Source organism: Oryza glaberrima, chromosome 2, assembly GCF_000147395.1.
Source record: "Oryza glaberrima chromosome 2, OglaRS2, whole genome shotgun sequence".
NCBI classification, from domain to species: domain Eukaryota; kingdom Viridiplantae; phylum Streptophyta; class Magnoliopsida; order Poales; family Poaceae; genus Oryza; species Oryza glaberrima.
This window is the reverse complement of record NC_068327.1, coordinates 31,735,002-31,754,954: the sequence shown is the minus strand read 5'-3', so window position 1 is coordinate 31,754,954 and position 19,953 is coordinate 31,735,002. Positions and strand designations below refer to the sequence as shown.

At 40.5% G+C, this 19,953-nt stretch overlaps 1 protein-coding gene and 2 long non-coding RNA genes across 4 annotated transcripts; 2 read left to right on the top strand and 1 right to left on the bottom strand.

The window, feature by feature from the left end:
• Nucleotides 1–5,150: 5,150 nt before the first annotated feature.
• Nucleotides 5,151–6,931, top strand: LOC127761888 (uncharacterized). 2 transcript variants are annotated; one of them, XR_008015326.1, is made up of 3 exons: nucleotides 5,151–5,717; nucleotides 5,837–5,938; nucleotides 6,662–6,931. It is a non-coding gene; the product is annotated as an uncharacterized LOC127761888 (long non-coding RNA). The 2 variants fall into 2 exon arrangements; XR_008015327.1 differs by having other exon boundaries at nucleotides 5,837–6,537.
• Nucleotides 6,932–13,388: 6,457 nt separating this feature from the next.
• LOC127761574 (uncharacterized) lies at nucleotides 13,389–15,456 on the top strand. The gene is made up of 2 exons (XR_008015271.1): nucleotides 13,389–13,523; nucleotides 15,072–15,456. It is a non-coding gene; the product is annotated as an uncharacterized LOC127761574 (long non-coding RNA).
• Nucleotides 15,457–17,472: 2,016 nt separating this feature from the next.
• LOC127764075 (uncharacterized) lies at nucleotides 17,473–18,318 on the bottom strand. The gene has a single exon (XM_052288899.1). The coding sequence runs from the start codon at nucleotides 18,156–18,158 to the stop codon at nucleotides 17,772–17,774; it is 387 nt and encodes a 128-aa protein (XP_052144859.1). The 5' UTR covers nucleotides 18,159–18,318; the 3' UTR covers nucleotides 17,473–17,771.
• Nucleotides 18,319–19,953: the final 1,635 nt, after the last annotated feature.

The window sequence follows — 19,953 nt, the reverse complement described above, 5'->3', positions numbered from 1 at the left end:
ATTCACATGCGACATTGTCTCGTACGTTAATATATATAATCTAAGGCCATCGTCTCACATATATATGGTTTTATACTGTAAACGTAACCTAGTACTACTGTATATGGGTGCATCCATGCGGAATTGCGGATGTCTGCTGTCTGCTGCTGTGTATAAGTATGAGCACGCATGTATCACTATTAAATAAACTAGGAAGGTAGCCCGCGCATTCGCGTGGGCATGCGTCCTATTCTAAGTTTGAGATAAGTATAACAGCGAAATATTAAACAGAGAACATCTGACGCGATTTGTACATAAATTATTTTCATCAGCATTAATTGCTAAGTTAGTAACCTATTAGTTTTATATTATATCATATTTAAGTAATATCTATAAGCAATTATTTATAATCTTCTTTATCATTTGAAAATAAGGTAAACATATATTTTTTGGAAAACATGTCAACGAAAGTAAAGTAAGGTGTTTTTTAATTACATATCTATTATAACAGTTCAATTAGAGATGAATTGGGTGGGACATGAAGCTCCACTAAATGTATGGGTTTATATAAGCTAATATGATTGATATAGTTTGAGAGGTGATCCATCTATGAACATTTCATGTAGGGTGGGTGAAAGGCTCCATGCAACCTACTATGAATACGATAATGACGAAATATAATTGCGTAGTAATATTTTGGAAATGTCATGTACCATAAATACATGCTTAACTTTTATATAAGATAGATCTAACAGTTATAACAAATTGTTCACCGGTTTAAAAGGCATAAAAGTATTCCAGTTATGTAGCTTAAAAATTATGGTTGTTTTATTATCCAATGTTATTGCGAAGTGAGCACAATTCAATTGGTTAGGTTTCCTGTGGTGTAACTTGTCTACCTGGTTCAAAGTCCTAGACTTGATACGGGTGCTCGCATTTACGGCTAAATATTCTTTCAGTGGTAGGTGGCATACCCGTCGACAGCAAGACGCCCGTGGTGACATCCTCAATCTCAAAACGTGTTGGCTCAGTCTTTTAGAGGTACTCAAAGGAGTAGGGTGTTCGTGTGTCGTGTTTCTAAAAAAATCCAATATTATTGATTGTTTCTATTTTAGTTTAATAACTAAGAAATAGCGAGAAAGACAACAAAACTTATTTGCTTTTTTCTTAAAAATGTATGAATTAGTGAACAAAAGCTAGTCCGTAGAATATATATGATCCAAAGTAATGAATCTTTTAATAATGAAGTTAACTTGATTCTTTAATTTTAAATTTTATAGTAAATAATCTAATTTATCTCCTACTTAGGCTAAATTCGATCTAATTGGTTGAGCTTAAACAGAATCTTTTAATAATGTAGTTAACTTGATTCTTTAATTTTAAATTTTATAGTAAATAATCTAATTTATCTCTTACTTAGGCTACATTCGATCTAATTGGTTGAACTTAGGCAGGGCATGAAAGACGATGTAGGTTATTAACGCAGGACTAATTAAGTATTAAATATTACAAACATGAATATTTATATATACACACACACATATATATATATACATATACATATACATACATACATACATATATACATATATATATATATACATACATATACACATACACATATACATACATATACACATATACATACATATATACATATATACATATGCATATAGATATAGGATGGCCATTTGGGGCACCATGGTGTATGGGCTCCATGGGTATAAACCGTTGGATGAGAACTTGATCAATTGATTGATGCGGATTGAAGATTAACGGGTCTGCCCGTATTAAATTCCTGATTTAGAAAGTGCAACGGCTGGTCAAAAAATTGCCGCATGCATGATCCTGTATCAACTATGATCCTGTATCAACTATACCGTAATTAAGCTGTAATTAATGTCCTTGTTTACATCCATAATTTATGGAAAATCAATTCCGTATAATTGCAAAGTGGGATATTTTATATTATTTTTTACAAAGGTAAATAGCAAATTTAAGGTCATTAATTTTGGGTTTCGGGTATGTCAATTTTCACATCCGGCCAAGATGCAAAAAAAAAGTGAGTATTTATTAATGTTTTCTAGGTATAAATAATCAATTCTGGGTTAGGGTGTAGCTATATTTATGGCGCCATATTTTTCACCCAAAAATGGTTAGCTTGTATTTACATTGTAAGTCTCTAAATTACATATGTAAATTTAGTGTATTTATAATGTAAGTTTTAAAATTACATATGTAAGTCTCAAAATTACATGGTAATTACATGTGTAAGTAGGATGTAAGCTGGGTGTAAATTTGTGTTAAAGAAAAGGATGCATACATATAGAACGAAATTAGGTGACGTTTCACTTGGATTTGCATGACTTTAGAGATTAGCTAGCAATAGCATATGCTTTCAGGTCTCTTTGCGAGGAAAAAGTCAGTATGGAAGCACGGATCTTAAACACAGATCCAACGGCCAGAGAATCAACTGTAATCAACAAAAAAAAAAAATCTGTCGACACAATTATAGCAAATCCGCTAGGTTATGTGTAAAGTAGGTATATAATCAGTTCGGGTTGTGAAAATTGTAGTTTTACGTGGATACACACATGCAAAGTATATTACGTGGAAACCGATTATTTGAAATTTTCGGTACCAAGTAGGAGTAATGTGTAGTAGTACGGTAGGCTTATGTACACGTATCTAAATTAGCGCGTTGCACTTTCAAATTACAGAATTTATATATTTAAAAAATTTGACCAATACATTTTAGCATTTTGCACTGGTGTTTAGCTATGCATGGAATGTGATTGGTACACATTAATAAGGTATATAATGATACGATTGGGTTATACGAGTAATATATATACATCGAAATTTCGGAATATAATTAAGTACATGAAAATTTGGAATCTAAGTATATATATTAACTTGTCATCGCACTCAATCGATTACATGCAAGAATGACAAGTTAACCTTCATAATCATCGTTCGAGAATGTGCATGGCATTTGATAAAGACAAAAGCCAAATCCGTTTCTTGGCAAGAAGAAAAAACACATATCCGGTGAAAAAGACACTCTAAAAATTATTATAGAAAGTACACTCTAGAAAATAATTAGAAAATACACTCGAAAATATTTAGAAAATAACCTGCTTACACAAATGTACCACTCATGAGCTAGGTTTGTACATGCATGCATTCCAGTTGTACCATTTAATTGGGCATATACCCATTTAGAACACGCATATTTCTTAGGAGTATTTAAACACACATATTGGGTAGATTCTATTCGGTATATACCTACGCAAACACGCATACTAGGTACTCCCTCCAATTTTTTTTATATGACGCTGTTTAGTTTAAACTTTAACTAGCCAGCGTCATATAAACAAAAATGGAGGTAGTATATTTTAGGTGAATATACCCACTAAAACACATGTTTTGGGTAAACATAATTTCTTATATATTGGCTGTATACCTATTTAAACATGCATACTAGGTGGCATGTATACCTTAGAACACATATTATATACTTAAGAGTATTTAAACATGTATATTGGGTACGTGTGATGTACCACAATTATAATTCGGAATGTACCTATTTACACATATTAGGTATATACCCAGTAAAACTATTTTTTTATTGAATTAAAACTCGTATTTTGGGTAAGTATCATTTCTAATTGTCTATATACCTATTTAAACGCACATATACTAGGTACGTATATACCCAAAACACTATCAAGAATATCAGTCCAGAATCATTAACCCTATCTGAAACACAGTAATTTGAACAAAACCATCCAGCTCCTAGCGTGTGCATGCAGCTGGTCCTGCTGCGCACGACTATCTTCCACGCATGATCCTGCGTGGTAGCGTGGACGAAAGCGTGGGCGACGAAGCTCGAACGTTAACGACCGGCCAGTAACGGCCTGGCGACGGAGATTGTGGAGAACTGGCTGCGACGAAGAAGCTCGTGGACGAGTATCATCGTCGGTGACGAAGCTCGTGGCGACCAGCGGCGACGGCCAAGAAGCTCGTTGTCCGGCTGCATAACGGCGTGTCAACGAAGGTCGCTGAGGATTAGTTGCGACGAAGAAGCTCGCCGACGAACGCCATTGGCGAGGAAGATCCGAGAAGACCAGCAACGTCGATGAAGAAGCTCGAGGACGACCAGTGGCAGCGACCAAGAAGCTCGGCGGCGTATGCGTATCAGTGTGGCGACGAAACTCAAGTACGTAAAAACAAAAGAACATCTCTAGGCATATATATGTACATCAGAAATGGAAAGTACACACCGGTGTTGATGGAAATAAATCAATTACACCGAAATTTGGGTACCTGATTTTTTTTGTACGATCTTAAAATAGGAAACTCAATCACGTTCATGCTCTTTTGGAAAGTAATTGCATGCAAAATTATATGGAAATGAATACATGCAAATCATGCAAGGATAAACAAACGGAAAGGTGACTCAAATCAGATTTTGAATATCTTTTACCGGGTTCAACCCGCTAAAAGGTTCTAACACCCTGTTATGAGTAGCACAGATCTCAAAGCAGCTGATCGGTGGATAATGTTGAAGTATAGGCACCATGGAGCACTAAACAATTTTAATATATATATATATATGTGTGTGTGTGTGTGTAGGATACCCATATGGGACTCCATGGTGCCCGGGCTCCAAGGTATAAAACACACAAATTCTCTCAAATTTTTAAAAATGTTCAAATTGTGAGTATATACCTAGGTATATAAATTTGATTCATACAAATACCTAACAACAAAACAACTCAAACTCAACTTTATTTCATAATTCATTATTACATACCTAACGAATTATATGTTTGGATGTTATATACCTAGAACCAAAATTTAACAAAAAAAAGTTCAAACTCAGTTCAAACAAGTTTGAACTTGTTAGTAAAGAAGTTAATGTTCATATCTAAACATTTAAAAAATTTTCATACTCATTCAAATTGGGTATATGCTCAATTTGAATCTTGGAGCCCATACTCCATGTAGCACCAGTTAATTTACCTATATATATATATATATATATATATATATATATATAGACACACATACATATAGGTAAGGAGATACTATACTACACATGGGGTGTAGTGTATTAAAACACAACCCACCCCCTCCCGCCGCACCCCCCACCCCCTTCCCCTGCTGCATCCCACCCCCATCCATAGTATGTGTAATAGTAATTTTCTTACTACCCCAATAAACCTAAACTACTGGTAATCTATTTACTCACCTATTATGCAATATATGTATATTAGGATGCAACAGACCATCCCACCCTATTTTTCTAGATCTAGAGTCCATCCACTCCCATGCCGGTTTTCCCGGATCGACCAAGAGGGAGAGGGCACGGGAGAAGGCTGGCGGTGGAAGTGTCCTCCAGCGACGGGCGGCGGACGATGGGCGAAATCGGTTAACGACGGGTGAAATCGGTCGGAGGCGGCGATGGTCGCGGGTCGCCGACGTCCTTTGCGCCGAGCCATGGAGAGGTGAGGTGCTCCCTTCCCCACCCCGCCCATGAATCGGCGTCGACATCGACAGGATCTCTTGAGGAGGAGGGGGCGGTTGACGGCGGGATGCGGGGAGGAGCTTCCGGCTGCGTTGACCACACCCTGATTCCTCCCTCGAAGGATCTGGCACGGATCAGGCCTCCCATCGCTGCCTCCCTCCCACAGCGGTGGCGTCATGATCTGTGATGCACGATGATAATGAGGGTAAGCAGCTGAGTCCATGCAATTTTGAACTTTTTACTTTGCATCTTTGTTGTTTTACCGATTTGCTGCTGCAGTTCTGCTAATTTGCTCCTGTATTCTGATTCCTTCACATTCTGCAGTCTGCACTCGTGCCGGTCGGCAGCAGGCGCTGGAGACCCTGGCCACGCAAAGCAGGCATGGGGATGGCGGTCAGGATCGATGGATGGATGGATGTTCAATTCGTATGTGTTCCAATGAAAGTCAGGATGCTTTATTTGTTTTATTTTCTCTCCATGTTCTATCTACTCAATCAATCTCTATAGGCAATAGCTACTTGTTTTTCTTTGAGGAAGCATAGCTGCCATGTTTGATCAGTTAATTGCAGCTTATTTGCGGGCGCCAAATATGTGGTGATTGCTTGTGTTCATTGATGCGCTGTATAACATACATTCATGTTCCATCGATCCATTGTAGATCAATTTGTAGTGAATGCTAGATCATTCTGAATTTATGATTATTCTTTTCATTAAGAACATTCGGTCCATTTTTATTCTTGAAATCGTTTTTCATCTGAAAAGATGGCAGGTTTTGTGTAGCTTATAACTTGTATGTTATTAATCAGAGATATCTGGATATTTTAGCCTGAAGCATCCCAATTACCTATTCTACATTTTTCAGCCAACTGCATTCTTAATTTTGTTTTTTGCACAATGTCATCGATTACAGATCGGGACTAGGCAAGCCCAGGAACTACCGTTAAGGAAACATAATGTGACCTCCATGCTAGTCTGAATAAAAAATGATCTGTTGGCTAAAAGTAGGCATGAAGGAACCTAAACTGGTAGCTCAATTTTTTATGAAGCATTTTATTTCTTCTTCGGCGAATCATATCTCATTTAGAGTCATTTATGAGTGTAAATTAAAGACTTCTCTTAGATGATGTAATCGTTTTTGTCTATATCCAGGTGGCTATGGAATGCCTCTCTAGATGTTCGTGGGTGATGGATATCTGTCGATGGGAGACCTAAGGATCTATAGTGCTTTGTCGGCTCAACATCGATATGTGGCACTAGCGCCGTCTTGTTTGTTGGATTCGTGCATGTAATAGTAATTTAGTTACTAAGAGACATTGAGAATCATCGGTGTAATAGTAACTTGGTTTCTAAGAGATTTTTTTGGCAATATCAATATGTTATGTTGAGATTGGTGTAATAGTAATTTATTTACTAAGAGAATGAATGAGAACAACCCGACAGTAATTCATTTACTGAGAGAAGGAACCAATTGAGAACGGCTGAAAACAACTCGAGAGTAATCCATTTACAGAAAGAAGTAATGAATTGGATTCCGAGTAATTTATTTACTAATAAAAAGATATTAACAGAGAGTAATTTATTTACTACGTGTGCAAGAGAAATATGTGGGTTGCAGTTGGAATGAACAGGCCAAAAGGTGCGGGATGATAATATGAAGATCAATATATGAGTTAGTAATTCATTTACTAATAAGAAGATATTAAGTGCGAGTAATTTATTTACTGAAAGACAAAAATGGTGAGGGAGAGAAAAAGGTGCGGGAGAGGGTGGGAGAGCCCTCCTGGTTGGGGGGTGGGGGGTGGGGGGTGGGGGGATGGGGTGCTGTGAGGGGAGTTGTTTAGTTATTGCACACCCAGGCGCGGTTTAGCGCATCCCTCTATAGGTACATATATACACACACGCACACACACACATATATGTATGTGTGTGTGTGTGTATATATATATATATATATATATATATATATATATATACATATATATACACACACATACGTACATATAACATACATACATACACACACACACACACACACACACACACACACACACACACATATATATATATATATATTAACTGGTGCTACATGGAGTATGGGCTCCAAGATTCAAATTGAGTATATACCTAATTTGAATGAGTATGAAAATTTTTTAAATGTTTAGATATGAACATTAACTTCTCTATATATATGTGTGTGTGTGTGTTTGTGTGTGTGTATGTATGTATGTATGTAGAAAGTATTTGTAAAACACCAACACTTTAATGGTTCCGAGCACATACTCAAGATAAATGAGGGAGAGCCAATCTAATAAGTACTTTAGAAGTCAACCTTACATTTATTAATTATACACTTAAAAATATGTACAAATCAAAGCGTAGATTGGGTCATTAACGGCTAAAATCCTGACTTTATTTTGTGAGAAAAATGTGATATATTTTTAAACAATACATTTTTTATATGTGTTTATGACAAATGTCCTGAGTAATATTTTAATTACTCATTATTTCATCTTTAACTATAAATGTAGGCCCATTGATGCAAATAGAATCTATCTATACTCAACAATTGTGGTGTGAAATGATACGTTTATTTGATATTTTATATTATATTCTAGATCTATTTTTGGGTGTGCATGTTTTATGAAGTAATATATTTTTCTTATACTACCACCTTCACTAAAATTAAAAAAAAATCCAAAGGAAGTATAATAGAAAATCTAATTTAAATCATTGTTTTCTTTCGGTAGTTTAACTAAATATTTAACGCCGTCATAAAAAATACAATACAGAGGAAGTGAAAATCCAGTTTATATAAAAAGCAATGTTTTTAGGAAGTGAAGATCCAGTTTAAAAAGCAATGTTTTTTTTCCAGTAGTACGTAGTACGTATATATGCAGTATGTTTTTTTTTCTTTTATTCTGTATATCATTTCTTCTTTTCTCGTTTATAGTGGTTAACTCGTACGCACGTATGCCTTCTTGGCTTATTTCCGCCAATATTTTTTAGGTAAGTATTACATGGTAAGTTAGGAGGGATATATTACTATTTATAATGGATCTTTTCTAACGGTGTAAACTAATAGTCTACCAACTTAAATGAAAATCGAGGGTTGAGGGTTTTTTTTCAGAATTTCTAAGATTTTATCTATTTTATTAGAGTGCTATGTGGCAGCTTGAGAGTGTTTTTAGAGCACCACGTGGTGGCATGAGAGTGTTTGTAGGAAGTTTAATAGACTTTTATATAATAATAATAATAGAAAGAATAGAATAGAAATTATGATGTGGATTTAGAAAAAAAAAATAGAGATTGGGGGGAGGAATTGGATTGTGCACATGGAGGCAAACGTACCTGCTACGTACTTAGGCACGTGTGGGGCCAGCCAGAAGGGTTGGGCGATGGGAGTTTAGTTTTTAAGGATTTTTTCTGATTTATTAGGGTGTCAATACAACTAATCTAATCTAATGGTCTAAATTATCGGGTCCACCGATTTAAGTGAAAATCAACGGTGAGATTAGATATTGCCACATGGCGGTCTAGGAGCGATTGTAGAAGTGCCACGTGGTGGCTTGAGAGCGTTTGTAGAAAGTTTAATGGACTTTTAGTATATAATAATAGATAGATAGATTTGAAGCGGTCGAATTGTTCTGAAATTTATTTGTCGCTTAACATGTTCGCGTGCCATGCAACAATTTTAAGAAGATATTCCGATCAATCGGTAGTGTTAGAGTTTTGCGGACTTATCTTTTTCGCTTATGCTTATACTTATCAGTCAAAATTTAAATTTTCAACCTTAAATTTAAAATTAATTTTAAAGTTTTTTTTATCAAAGTTTATTTTTTAGCTTTTGCTTTTAGATCGCTAAGAACACGTATATAAAAGTTTTATTCATAAATTATTATTTTTTTTAAATATGCAGTTTCGCTTATGCTTAAAATAAGCCAAACTATGGCTTCCTTGTTTTTGTTCTTTTGACTCGGTTGTTCCCAACTCCCAACTGTTAGGTCCGTGCAATTAAACACTACGCAAGGGTTTTTTAAAAAAAAAAAATCCAACAAAGGCTGGAATTATATGATAATTAAGCAGAATAAAACAAAGAAAACAGAGGATTAATGGATGATCCCTGCATATCCCTTCACTATAGAGCTAATGCACACTACATATACATGTAAGCATGCAAGTAGTAATTATACATACAATTTGTTTCATTCTAAAACTAAACATACATATGCTAAATCATCATTCTAAAATTATTTTCATAATATTTTAATCTAAATCATTTCATCAATATCTAACATATATCCCGTAGCAAAGTACGGGGTATCATCTATTTATATGGATGCTTATGACCGTATCCATAATTACAATGGCAACTTCTAAGCTTCTTGTTAGTGATTCTCGGTCACCTGCTTGATTAGTCTCCATGATGGAAATTGATGTCGAGTAGCCGTCGCCGTCCACTGGCAATGAATTGGCGTGCTACATGCGTCGTCTGAACAAAATACAACGTATTCACGTTTTTTTTCCATCACCACGTGATTCACCTAAAACATTGCGGTATCCACATTGATCTTGAAAAGCTCCCAATCAGAATGAATTTCCAAATCAAAGCCGACTAGCGGGCTGGATTAGACAAGTGACCAACCATTTTATAAGCTGAACGGAAGATTTTTGCGACAAATCTATAAGAAGATTCAAAACTCTCGCGATGAAGATGGACGGCTTACATCGTAATACTGACGATAATGGATGAACTAGGGTAAAAGCTGAGGGAAAATAGATGTAAAACTGAACAAACGATTCAATGGTTAATTGGATGTTATGTTGTTGGTTGTTTTTTTTTTTTCCAATTAAACCGGCCAAACCCCTATATATAAAAGGTTTGATCTTGCAATCCTAAACCTTCCCACGTTCTAGTATGTCTCGGAATGGTTTAAAAAAGGACCAAGCCTAAGCATCACCCAGAGTTCCCCTATACTATTTCCAATTTCAAATTTTGGGGTTTCTCAAGCGAAAAATGGATCCAACAAATATCCAAACCAGCTCCCAGAAATTTTCAGACCCTAATCCCATGTTTTCCGTTCTCCACAAATAGAGAAGACCTCCCTCTTTTCAGATGGTTCGTACGTTGTATACTTGTCTGTTGTAAACCGAACTATTGGATGGCAGTATGGGTGCACTCGGGGGGAACCCGAGACGTATGTTTCCTCCTGATATAGCACAAGCGTAGTTGCTGTATAATCTATTCTATACCACTGAATTTGTTCGAGTTCAATGATTTACCATTGATATTGTCTTTTTCTATAATATACCGGTGACTTTAACAATTGTTCTACGATATGCCAGGGCTGGACCTTATTTTCAAAAATATCCTTAGAGACATACAAAATAAACAATTGATTTATCTTATTAGAAGCTTCAAAAAAAATATGATTTTTGTATGTGGCCTCCTTACACAACATGAAAGTTTGTATACAAATTTTATTTTTTTTGGTATATTTATTTTTTTTAAAAAAAATATTTTTTTCGTGGCATACGAGAGAGAATTTGCTTATACAGGAGTGATAGCATAAAAATATCTAATTTAGTATGTGAAAGATGATTTATATTAAAATAATAATAATAATACTTTTATATACCATATAAAAGATAAGTTATAACTTTTTAAAAAAAAGAAATGTAAAAAACTTGAAACTCCTGTACAAATTTCCATGTTGCGTAAGGAGGCCACATAAAAGTTTTCATATTTTTTTTGGAACTTCTAGTGAGATAAATCAATTGTTAACCTAGTATGTTCATAAGGGTATTTTGGGTATTTTTGAAAAGAATGCCTAACCCAATAGCGTATTATAAAACAATTGATAAAGTCACCGATATATTATAGAAAGAGACAATGTCAATGTCAAATCATTGTACTCGAACAAACTTAATGATTTAGAATAGATTATCTCATAAATAAAGCATCTGAACTCTGAAGCGAAATTGCTGTCAAATTTGTTTGCTTAATTTGTTCACGTTTGCCATGCACAGAATCATTATTTCGACACGCAAATGCATGCAAGGATTGCAGGAGGGTTTTGATGCAAATTAAGGGCTTGTTCGGTTGGGCCGGGAACGGCCGGGATCGGGGCCCAATCCCCACGGATAGGAATAAGTTCATCTGAGGTTCCTTAACTTGTCAACGAATCCGATTTCCGTCCCTCATCCAGAAAACCAGACACAACGGGTCCCTCGGCGGTTTTGAGGGCGGTTTTGGCTGACGTAGCGCTTACGTGGCTAATTTGACTCGGTCTTCATCCGACGTGGCACTGACGTGGTGCTTACGTGGCAATTCGATCCGAAAAAAATAATAAAACCCGTGGGACCCACATATCAGTCTCACACAGAAAATAATAAAAAAAAATGGTGGGCCCCACATGGCAGTCCAACTCACCCCTCCTCTTCTTCCTCCTCAATCCCCATCTCCCATCTCCTCTCCTCTCCTCTCCTCAGGCGACGGAGAGGCAGCGGCACACGGTGGCGGTGCGGTCGGACAGTGGTGCCTATGCGGAGGAGCTCCGACGAGCGACGGCGGCGCCGGTGCAGCGGGGCGCGGCTGAGCGGCGGATTGGTGCGAGCGTGGCCGTGTGGCGGCGCCGGCCCCGGTGCGGGCACAGCGCGGGTCGCGGCCTCAATGGTGCGGAAGGGCAACGGTGCCGATGCGGAGGAGCTCGGCCGAGCGACGGCGGCGCCGATGCGGTGGGGCGCATGGCCGGAGGAGCCGCGCCGCCCGAGCAGCCGCGAGTGCCACTCCACGGCGACCGGCGCCATAGGAAGAAGAAGAGAACCGAGGAAAGAAGAAGAAAATGTTGCCACCAAAATTTATCCCAGGAAAGCAACACAAAAATTCACCAGCTGCTGCGTCTAACTCATGCGGCAACGCTGCTGCGGAGATGCACACGCAGCAGCAGCCAGTAGCTGCTCCGACGCAACGTCACCACCAGCCGGCCGGAGGGACGACGATAACGATGACAGCTGCCTGTAATAGATCGGGAGGAGCAAAACAAAGAGAAGGAAAAACAGCATAAAAGAAATACGATAAAAATTTGGTGTCGATTGATTTCGTGTTGTTCTTTCCAACCGCGCCCCACCGCATCGGCACTGTCGTCGCTCGGTCGAGCTCCTCCGCATCGGCACCACTGCCCGGCCGCACCCCCGAGGGCGCGCCCCGCGCTGTGCCCTCACCGGGGCCGGCACCATTGCACGGCCACGCTCGCGCCGAGCCTCTACTCAGCCGCGCCCCGCCGCATCGGCGCCGGCGTCGCTCGGCCGAGCTCCTCCGCATAGGCACCGTTGTCCGGCCGTATCGCTGTTGCCTCTCCGTCGCCTGATGACAGAGGAGAGGAGAGGAGAGAGAGATGAAGAGAGGGGAGATGGGGGAGAGAGGATGAAGAAGAGGGGTGAGTTGGACTGACATGTGGGGCCCATGTGGGTCCCACCATTTTTTTATTATTTTCTGTGTGAGAGTGACATGTGGGTCCCACGGGTTTTATTATTTTTCCGGATCGAATTGCTACGTAAGCGCCACGTCAGTGCCATGTCAGATGAAGACTGAGTCAAATTAGCCACGTAGGCGCCACGTCAACTAAAACCGCCCTCAAAACCGCCGAGGGACCTAATCTGTACCGGTTTTGATAGTTGAGGGACCCGTTGTGTGATGGAAATCGGATTCGTTGACAAGTTAAGGGACCTCAGATGAACTTATTCCCCACGGATAATCCCGGCATGGAAAGGATACCGGCCCACAGAAAAATATGTTTTCGGTTAAGCCCAGTCTGGATTTTAACCCGGCCCATCCTGGTGTTTTCCCTGCGCCCCGGCCCGGGAATAAATCATCTACTCCCGAGGCGTGGAAAAAAACCTCGAGAGGAGGCGGCGGCGCAACGAAGACGCGGCGCGCGGCGGGCGGCGCGACCCGAAGGCGACGGCAACGGCGACAGCACGGCTCTCTCATCCGGCCGCCACCTTCTCTCCGGTGAGCACGCTGCCTTTCCTCCTCTCCCCTCCTCTTCCAAATCTAGGGTTAGGGTTTCCTTCTCTTCTCCCTTTCCTGTCGTCGCCGCCATCCCGTCGAACACCGCTCCCGGTCGCAGCATAGCATCGGCGCATCCACTCTGCCGCCGCCGCCGCCCATCGCCCTCGCCCACGGCGCCACCGCCGTGGCGCCCTCGGAGAAGAAGAGGCGGAGGAGAGCACAAGGCGATTCTTTGACTATTCTTGTTGTTCTTGCTGTTCTTGTAAACTCCACCTCGTCGATAGCGTCCTTGAGCTGCAGCGACCAGTTCATCATGCTGGGGTCGTTGATCCGCTGCTTCTTCACTAAACTCACTACGCTGTTCATCTCCTCCAGGAAATTTGCCCCGCTGTTAAGCTTCTCCTGGAAACCGTCCATCCATTTGTGCATCTTTTCTCTGTTAAGCATGATGATCTATTTATCCTAGTTTAGGATTCCAAAATTTTGATTATTTGGGTGCAAGCATTTTAAGTAGTACTGCATATGGTACTGCCATTGCAAGTTCACAATTTGGCTTTAGGATAGGTGAAAAAAGATTCAATACCATATAATATGCTTGTAATTGAGGCTGCAAAGCGGGAGCTAGGCAGTTACAGCTAGCTGAAGTGAAAATCTAGTGGATCTCCTGATATGCAGCAGTTGATGCTGAAGGACATCATGTGATGCTTCTATTTGAGCAGTTTTTGTCATCTTACAAGCAGAGTCACTTTCATTTCAATATCTATTTTCATTTAAAATTACTGAGCCTATAAAATTTTTCACACCAAGCTTCACTACTAAACTTGACATTTGGCATAATAGAACCGCTTCAGTAATTAAAATGTGATGCCTATAACATCTTATTGCTTTACCTTGATCCGAAAATTGGTTAATTTGGACTAATTTGCCAATTCTTAGAGTGTGAAGACAGGTTGGGTTGTACTGCACTAATTTCTTTATTGTTGTTCCAAGCATAATATTCCTCTCACTAGATGTAATGCACTGGTACATATAAAGTACCAACTGGTGATCCTTGTCCAATTTAAAATAACTGTCTTGTTGAAAAGCATAACATGAAGTGACAGACTTGTTGCAGAGACATATGCATCTGTGTATGATGAGAAGTAGAGATGGAGCTTAGGGCTTCTTGTGTACTGCAATGAATTTACAGCATTCACTGCAATCACCATTGCTTATCATCTCCCTGGTTCCATGCCCTCTCTTTTTTGTTACTGTTAAATTCTGATGATCAATTGGCAATTGAGGTGTCTGTTCCTTTTGAAGTTTTTATAATTGATATAAGGACAACTGCTTGATATTAGTATATAAGCATCTCTTCTTGGACTTGCTTGTTGAATCTGTACCTACAACTTTCCTGTCTAGTTTTTGCTACAATGCTTTCATAGATGTTGTACAGAAGGGAAAATTTGGTTGTTATCCACTGCGCTTTTGCATACTTGTTTACTGTGAATACTTGTTTACTATGGAGCTAGTAGTGCCATCTTATTAACTATTGGTTATCCTTTTCAGTCACAGAAGGCTATAGTTCGTCATTTGGAGCAATCACTGATGTTGGATTTTATGTAATTAAAATGTGATGGTAGCAGCTTCATGAAGTACTTAAACTCTCATTTTGGGAGATCCTGGGAGAAGTTTGGGTTTTGTTGTGTATTTAGACTTAGCTAGTGCAACCTGTTTTGAGTTTGCTATGTGAGATACTTGGAAAGTAAAAATAATTGTATTTATTACGCAACCCTCCTGCTACACGAAGTAGTTTAAGAGGGTCCCGTAATCGTATAAAAGTAGACTCTCTTGCACTATTCAATCATCCAATCAACTGTACAAATGAGTAGCCCCCTCCTCTCTTTATATAGTGCATTCCAATATATGGAAGGTTTGATGATAGGCCCAATAAGTGTATTTAGGCCAGGCCTTCATGGGCCAAGCCCAAAGTTTCTTAACAGTATTATTACCATTTGTCTGCTGACAAGACATGTTTGTGATGTGCTTCTTGCTTGAAGAAATAGACGCATACACTGTTATCTTCAGTGTTAGCAGTATTTTTCATGACATCAACAACTTCTGTGTATGATTTTTGCATAAGTCAAATTTAATGCGCTATTTATTGGAGTATTCAGCCGCTTCAGTAGTTTCTTGCTTGATTGGACTTCTCCATGGGTTAATTCCCAGCCAAAACCGAACACAGGTTTTAGGAGAGGGATTAGGAGAGGCAAAGGGAATCATCCCCACAGGGTTTGAGTGAGATGGGAATTGGTAGGGATTCACTCAATCCTAGGATCCCTTGGGGATTAATTCCCAAGCAACCAAATAAGCCCTAAAGGAGATGTGTGAAAGTGCAAAACTCAAACCCCGGCGTCCGCGCGCGCGGCGCCGACGAGCGCGGCGCCCTCGAGGACGTCCCTGATGGCCTTGGCGTAGCACGCGCGCAGCCGCCGCAGCGTCCGCCTGTACATCGCCGCCACCACCCACCGCAGCCGCAGCCTCCGGAGCGCCCCCATAAACCGCCGCGGCCTCCTGCTGCCGTCGCCGAGCCGCACCACCGCCATCTTCCTCCTCCTCACCCTGCAGCTTCCGTGCAGAATCGTCACAGTCCGCCGCGTCGTCGCGCGGAACGCAGCGTCTCGCCGCGGCGCCACAGCGACGTGGCCGTCCATCTGCTCCGGACTCGTGATCTCCAGCTTGTTGAAACGCTTGTTAATTTGCTGCTTGTGCTTGGTCGCCTAGCCGCGTGTCCACCTGCAGCTGCGACGACTTACGAGTAGTATTTAAGCGTGATCTCCGTATGAGTTGGTCTACGAGATCGTCGAGATGTGTCATGCTGATAGAAGTATAGAACTCGCGTCAGCTAGTAGCAGTTGGTGTAGCACGTACTGTGCAGGTGTGACTCGTGAGGTCAGGTGTAGTTGAAGCACCGAGCAGCTGTGCATGAATCGTGCGTTCATGCTCCTTCCAGCTACCTAATTACTGATTTAAATCTGCTTAAACTTTGAATTTGCCATTTCCGTCAGACACGCGGCCGGCCGATCCCGGTGTTGACGCTGGTTGGCCGGATGATCCAACCAAAACAACGGAACGCAGCAGTGGAGGCCCAGCTCGAAAATTGTTGGGTGGGCTGGCGGTGTAACGACGGCCCAGGCCCTTTTCTGTAACTGAGCCAGTCACGGCCTCACGGGGCCGTAAACACGCCATGAATTGATTGTGATATATTGGGCTCAGGGCTGTCTCGCTTCGTTGTCCTCCAGGCTCCAGTAGGATTTGATCGGGATTTTACTTAGCATCAGTCCAGAGAGTATACCACTAAACCAGATCAGAACATAAACAAAAGCAACAAAACACATGCAAATCTTGAGGCGCAGTTGGACTTTATTAACGCCTGAACGTACGGTAGGATGTCTGCTCTGATGGGAATCATCTTAGACTGAAATTTTGTCCTTGTGTCCATCCTTAAGCCTACTATTTGCAATAGCTTCAGTGAGTTACTATTGCGTATTACTGCTGGCTACGAAAAGGGAAGTGACAGACTGTTACTTCATCCGTTTCACAATGTAACTTATTCTAGTATTTTTCATATTCATATTGATGCGAATGAATCTATATAGATATATATATGTCTAGATTCATTAATATTAATATGAATATGAAAAATGCTATAATAACTTACATTATGAAACGGAGGGAGTACTTATTATTATATATGCAAGCCAACTACGATTAGCGCTTATCTTAGTTCCAGCAGACGGCAGTTGAGAGTTGAGACGTGAGGAGGGAACAGAATCTCGACAGACTAATTATTCGATGACAAATTGGGACAGATGCCCAGATTGATCTGAACTCTACTGTAAGACATGTGCAAGGAGTAAAATTCGGAAGACCAGCCTACATAAAGTACTAATTACTTCATCGAACAGACTGATCTGAAGCAATCAAGCGAATATATTTTTTTCTCTTACTATCTTCTCTCTTCTTTAACATAATATAATTATTTTTTTCAGATCCGGAAAGTTGTACTACATGCTAGCTAATTACGAACAGGATGAACACTGATCATTGTCGAGAACTCGAGATCCATAAAATGAAGAGAGAAAAAAGATCAGCACTGGAATTCATCATGGACAGTTAACCACGTCTATACACAGGGGTGCTACTGCTCCATGGCTTCATGTTCTTCATGCCCAGGCCAGAACGGTGCTGCAGACATGCACGCGCTCATCAGTAGCCGACGGCGACCACCGGCGCGAACGCAGTGCCGAACGAACAGTCGGCGGCGGCCTGCGAGCGCAGCGTGCTCATGGCCGCCGCGCCCTCGAGGAGGTCCTGGACCGCCTTGGCGTAGTACGCGCGCAGCCGCCGCAGCGAGCGGCGGTACAGCGCCGCCAGCCACCGCACCCGCAGCCGCCGGAACGCACCGAACAGCCGCCTCCGCCCGCCGGCGCCGCCGCCGAGCCTCGCCACCGCCATCTTCCTCTTCCTCCTCTCGCCAGCCGGTACCAGCGGCGCCCCCGCCTCCTCCGCCGCCCTGGCCGGCCGCCGCGGCACCCGGAACAGCTTGACTCTCCTCGCGCCGGCGTGGCCGGCCGTGTGCTTCACATCCACCATCTCCTCTCTCTTCTCTCTTGCTCTTTGCTTGCCGATGAGAATGTAACAAGATGCGTTTAAGCCCGTGATTAGTGAAGACTAACTAAAGAAATTGTTTAGCTCGTAGCATCTTGCTTGCTTTTTATATAAGAAGTGGTTACGGGAGATCGTGATGGCGATATCTCTTGGGAAAATGGTGAGAGGTTAGAGCTGAGAAGCTGACGTGCTATATTAAGCTACACAGTACAGTACTACTACGAGACACCCTTTCTTAGTTAATCAGTAACCTGTCATGGAGGTTAAGCTAAAAGAAGTTTTTACTGTCGTCAAGAAGAGAGAATTTTCAGTCTACTCAGGAGTATATCTTTAAATGCACAGATGCAATGATGCATCACTGTTTCACTTATTGTGCTGCTGTTCTTCCGTGTGGAAAAGGGAAGATGAATATGTTTAGCATTTCATTTTTCAAGTTTGTTCGTTCACGGATTGTGACGGGTTTGTGGATGACAATTCTATACGCTAAAAAAGCATGGGCGCCAATTTATGTTGGTTCAATCCTAGCCACCCCTATAACCGTTTGAGGGACTGACATACTGACAGTGACAAACAGCTATACTTGATTATATTTTACCGACCATTCATGATCACCACATACTGATAATAATAAATACAATTGATAAATTTAGGAAATGATATCGTACGATTGAGTACTTTGGAATTGTACATGGGCTCCTATTTACTTCCTCCGTCGTACAATGCAGATATTCTTTATCTATTTTCTTTTCGACTTATCATAATTTATATCATTTAATTTTACATACTCCTTCAATTTCTGCAAAAGTTCTACTAGCAAAATACTTAGATAGTCGATTCAATTGTTCCAAAATGGCGTAACTCACGGCTACGTGAGCAAAAAAAAGCACGCAGAGGTCAAAGCTTATTACTGATGGATATGGGAGAGATGAGATTCCGCTGCCATCTGCTTTGTACTCGTGTCCTGACTCATCTTAGAGCAATCAGCACGGAAAAAATAATTGATATAAAGAAATTATAGGCAAAGTATGCGTCAGAGCTTACCTCAGCCGGCATGGAAGATTTTCAATTTGCATGTTACTACGATTCGCACTTGTGCTTATAATATTGGCCATTCGTCTCCAGAGAATCACAGGTTTTATTATATTTGGAGCACATAAATAATTAAGAAACACATGCTGTATTGTTTTATGGAGCAAAAATCAAGAATTCGTGTAGTGTTTTCTTGATTGGACGTCGGGGATACTGTGGTACAATAAATTCGTATAAAATCGTTAATTGGACCACCGAAAAAAGCATCAGCCCAAGACTGCCAAGTGATACAAGTAATCAAGACACTCAAGCTGAATTGGTTTGTTGATTTTCTCAACTCAAATTGTTAAAAGGAGTATTTTTTTAAAAAAAATTCTATACAAAAGTTACTTTAAAAACTATATTAATTCACTTTTAAGTTTTTAACTAATACTAAATTATTCCTGAGTTAATTTATCGTTCCGTTTTACGTGCGTATTAGTCTCAAGGCACATTTCTTTTGCTAAAGTTCGTTGCTGTAATCCCTTCCCGGCCGGCCCAACTAATAACGGCCCGTAACTACGTAAGCGGGGATCCCGTTCCGGCCCAATTTGTTGGCGTTTCATACTTCCATTACTGGGCCGAGTGGATCGATCAGCCTCCCGGCGGGCTAGCTTGATGGGCCAGATGCTATAAAACTTGGGATTTTTTTATTTATACATTTTTTTATTAAAATATTTACAAAAATAATTTTTTGTTTCGAAAATTTACA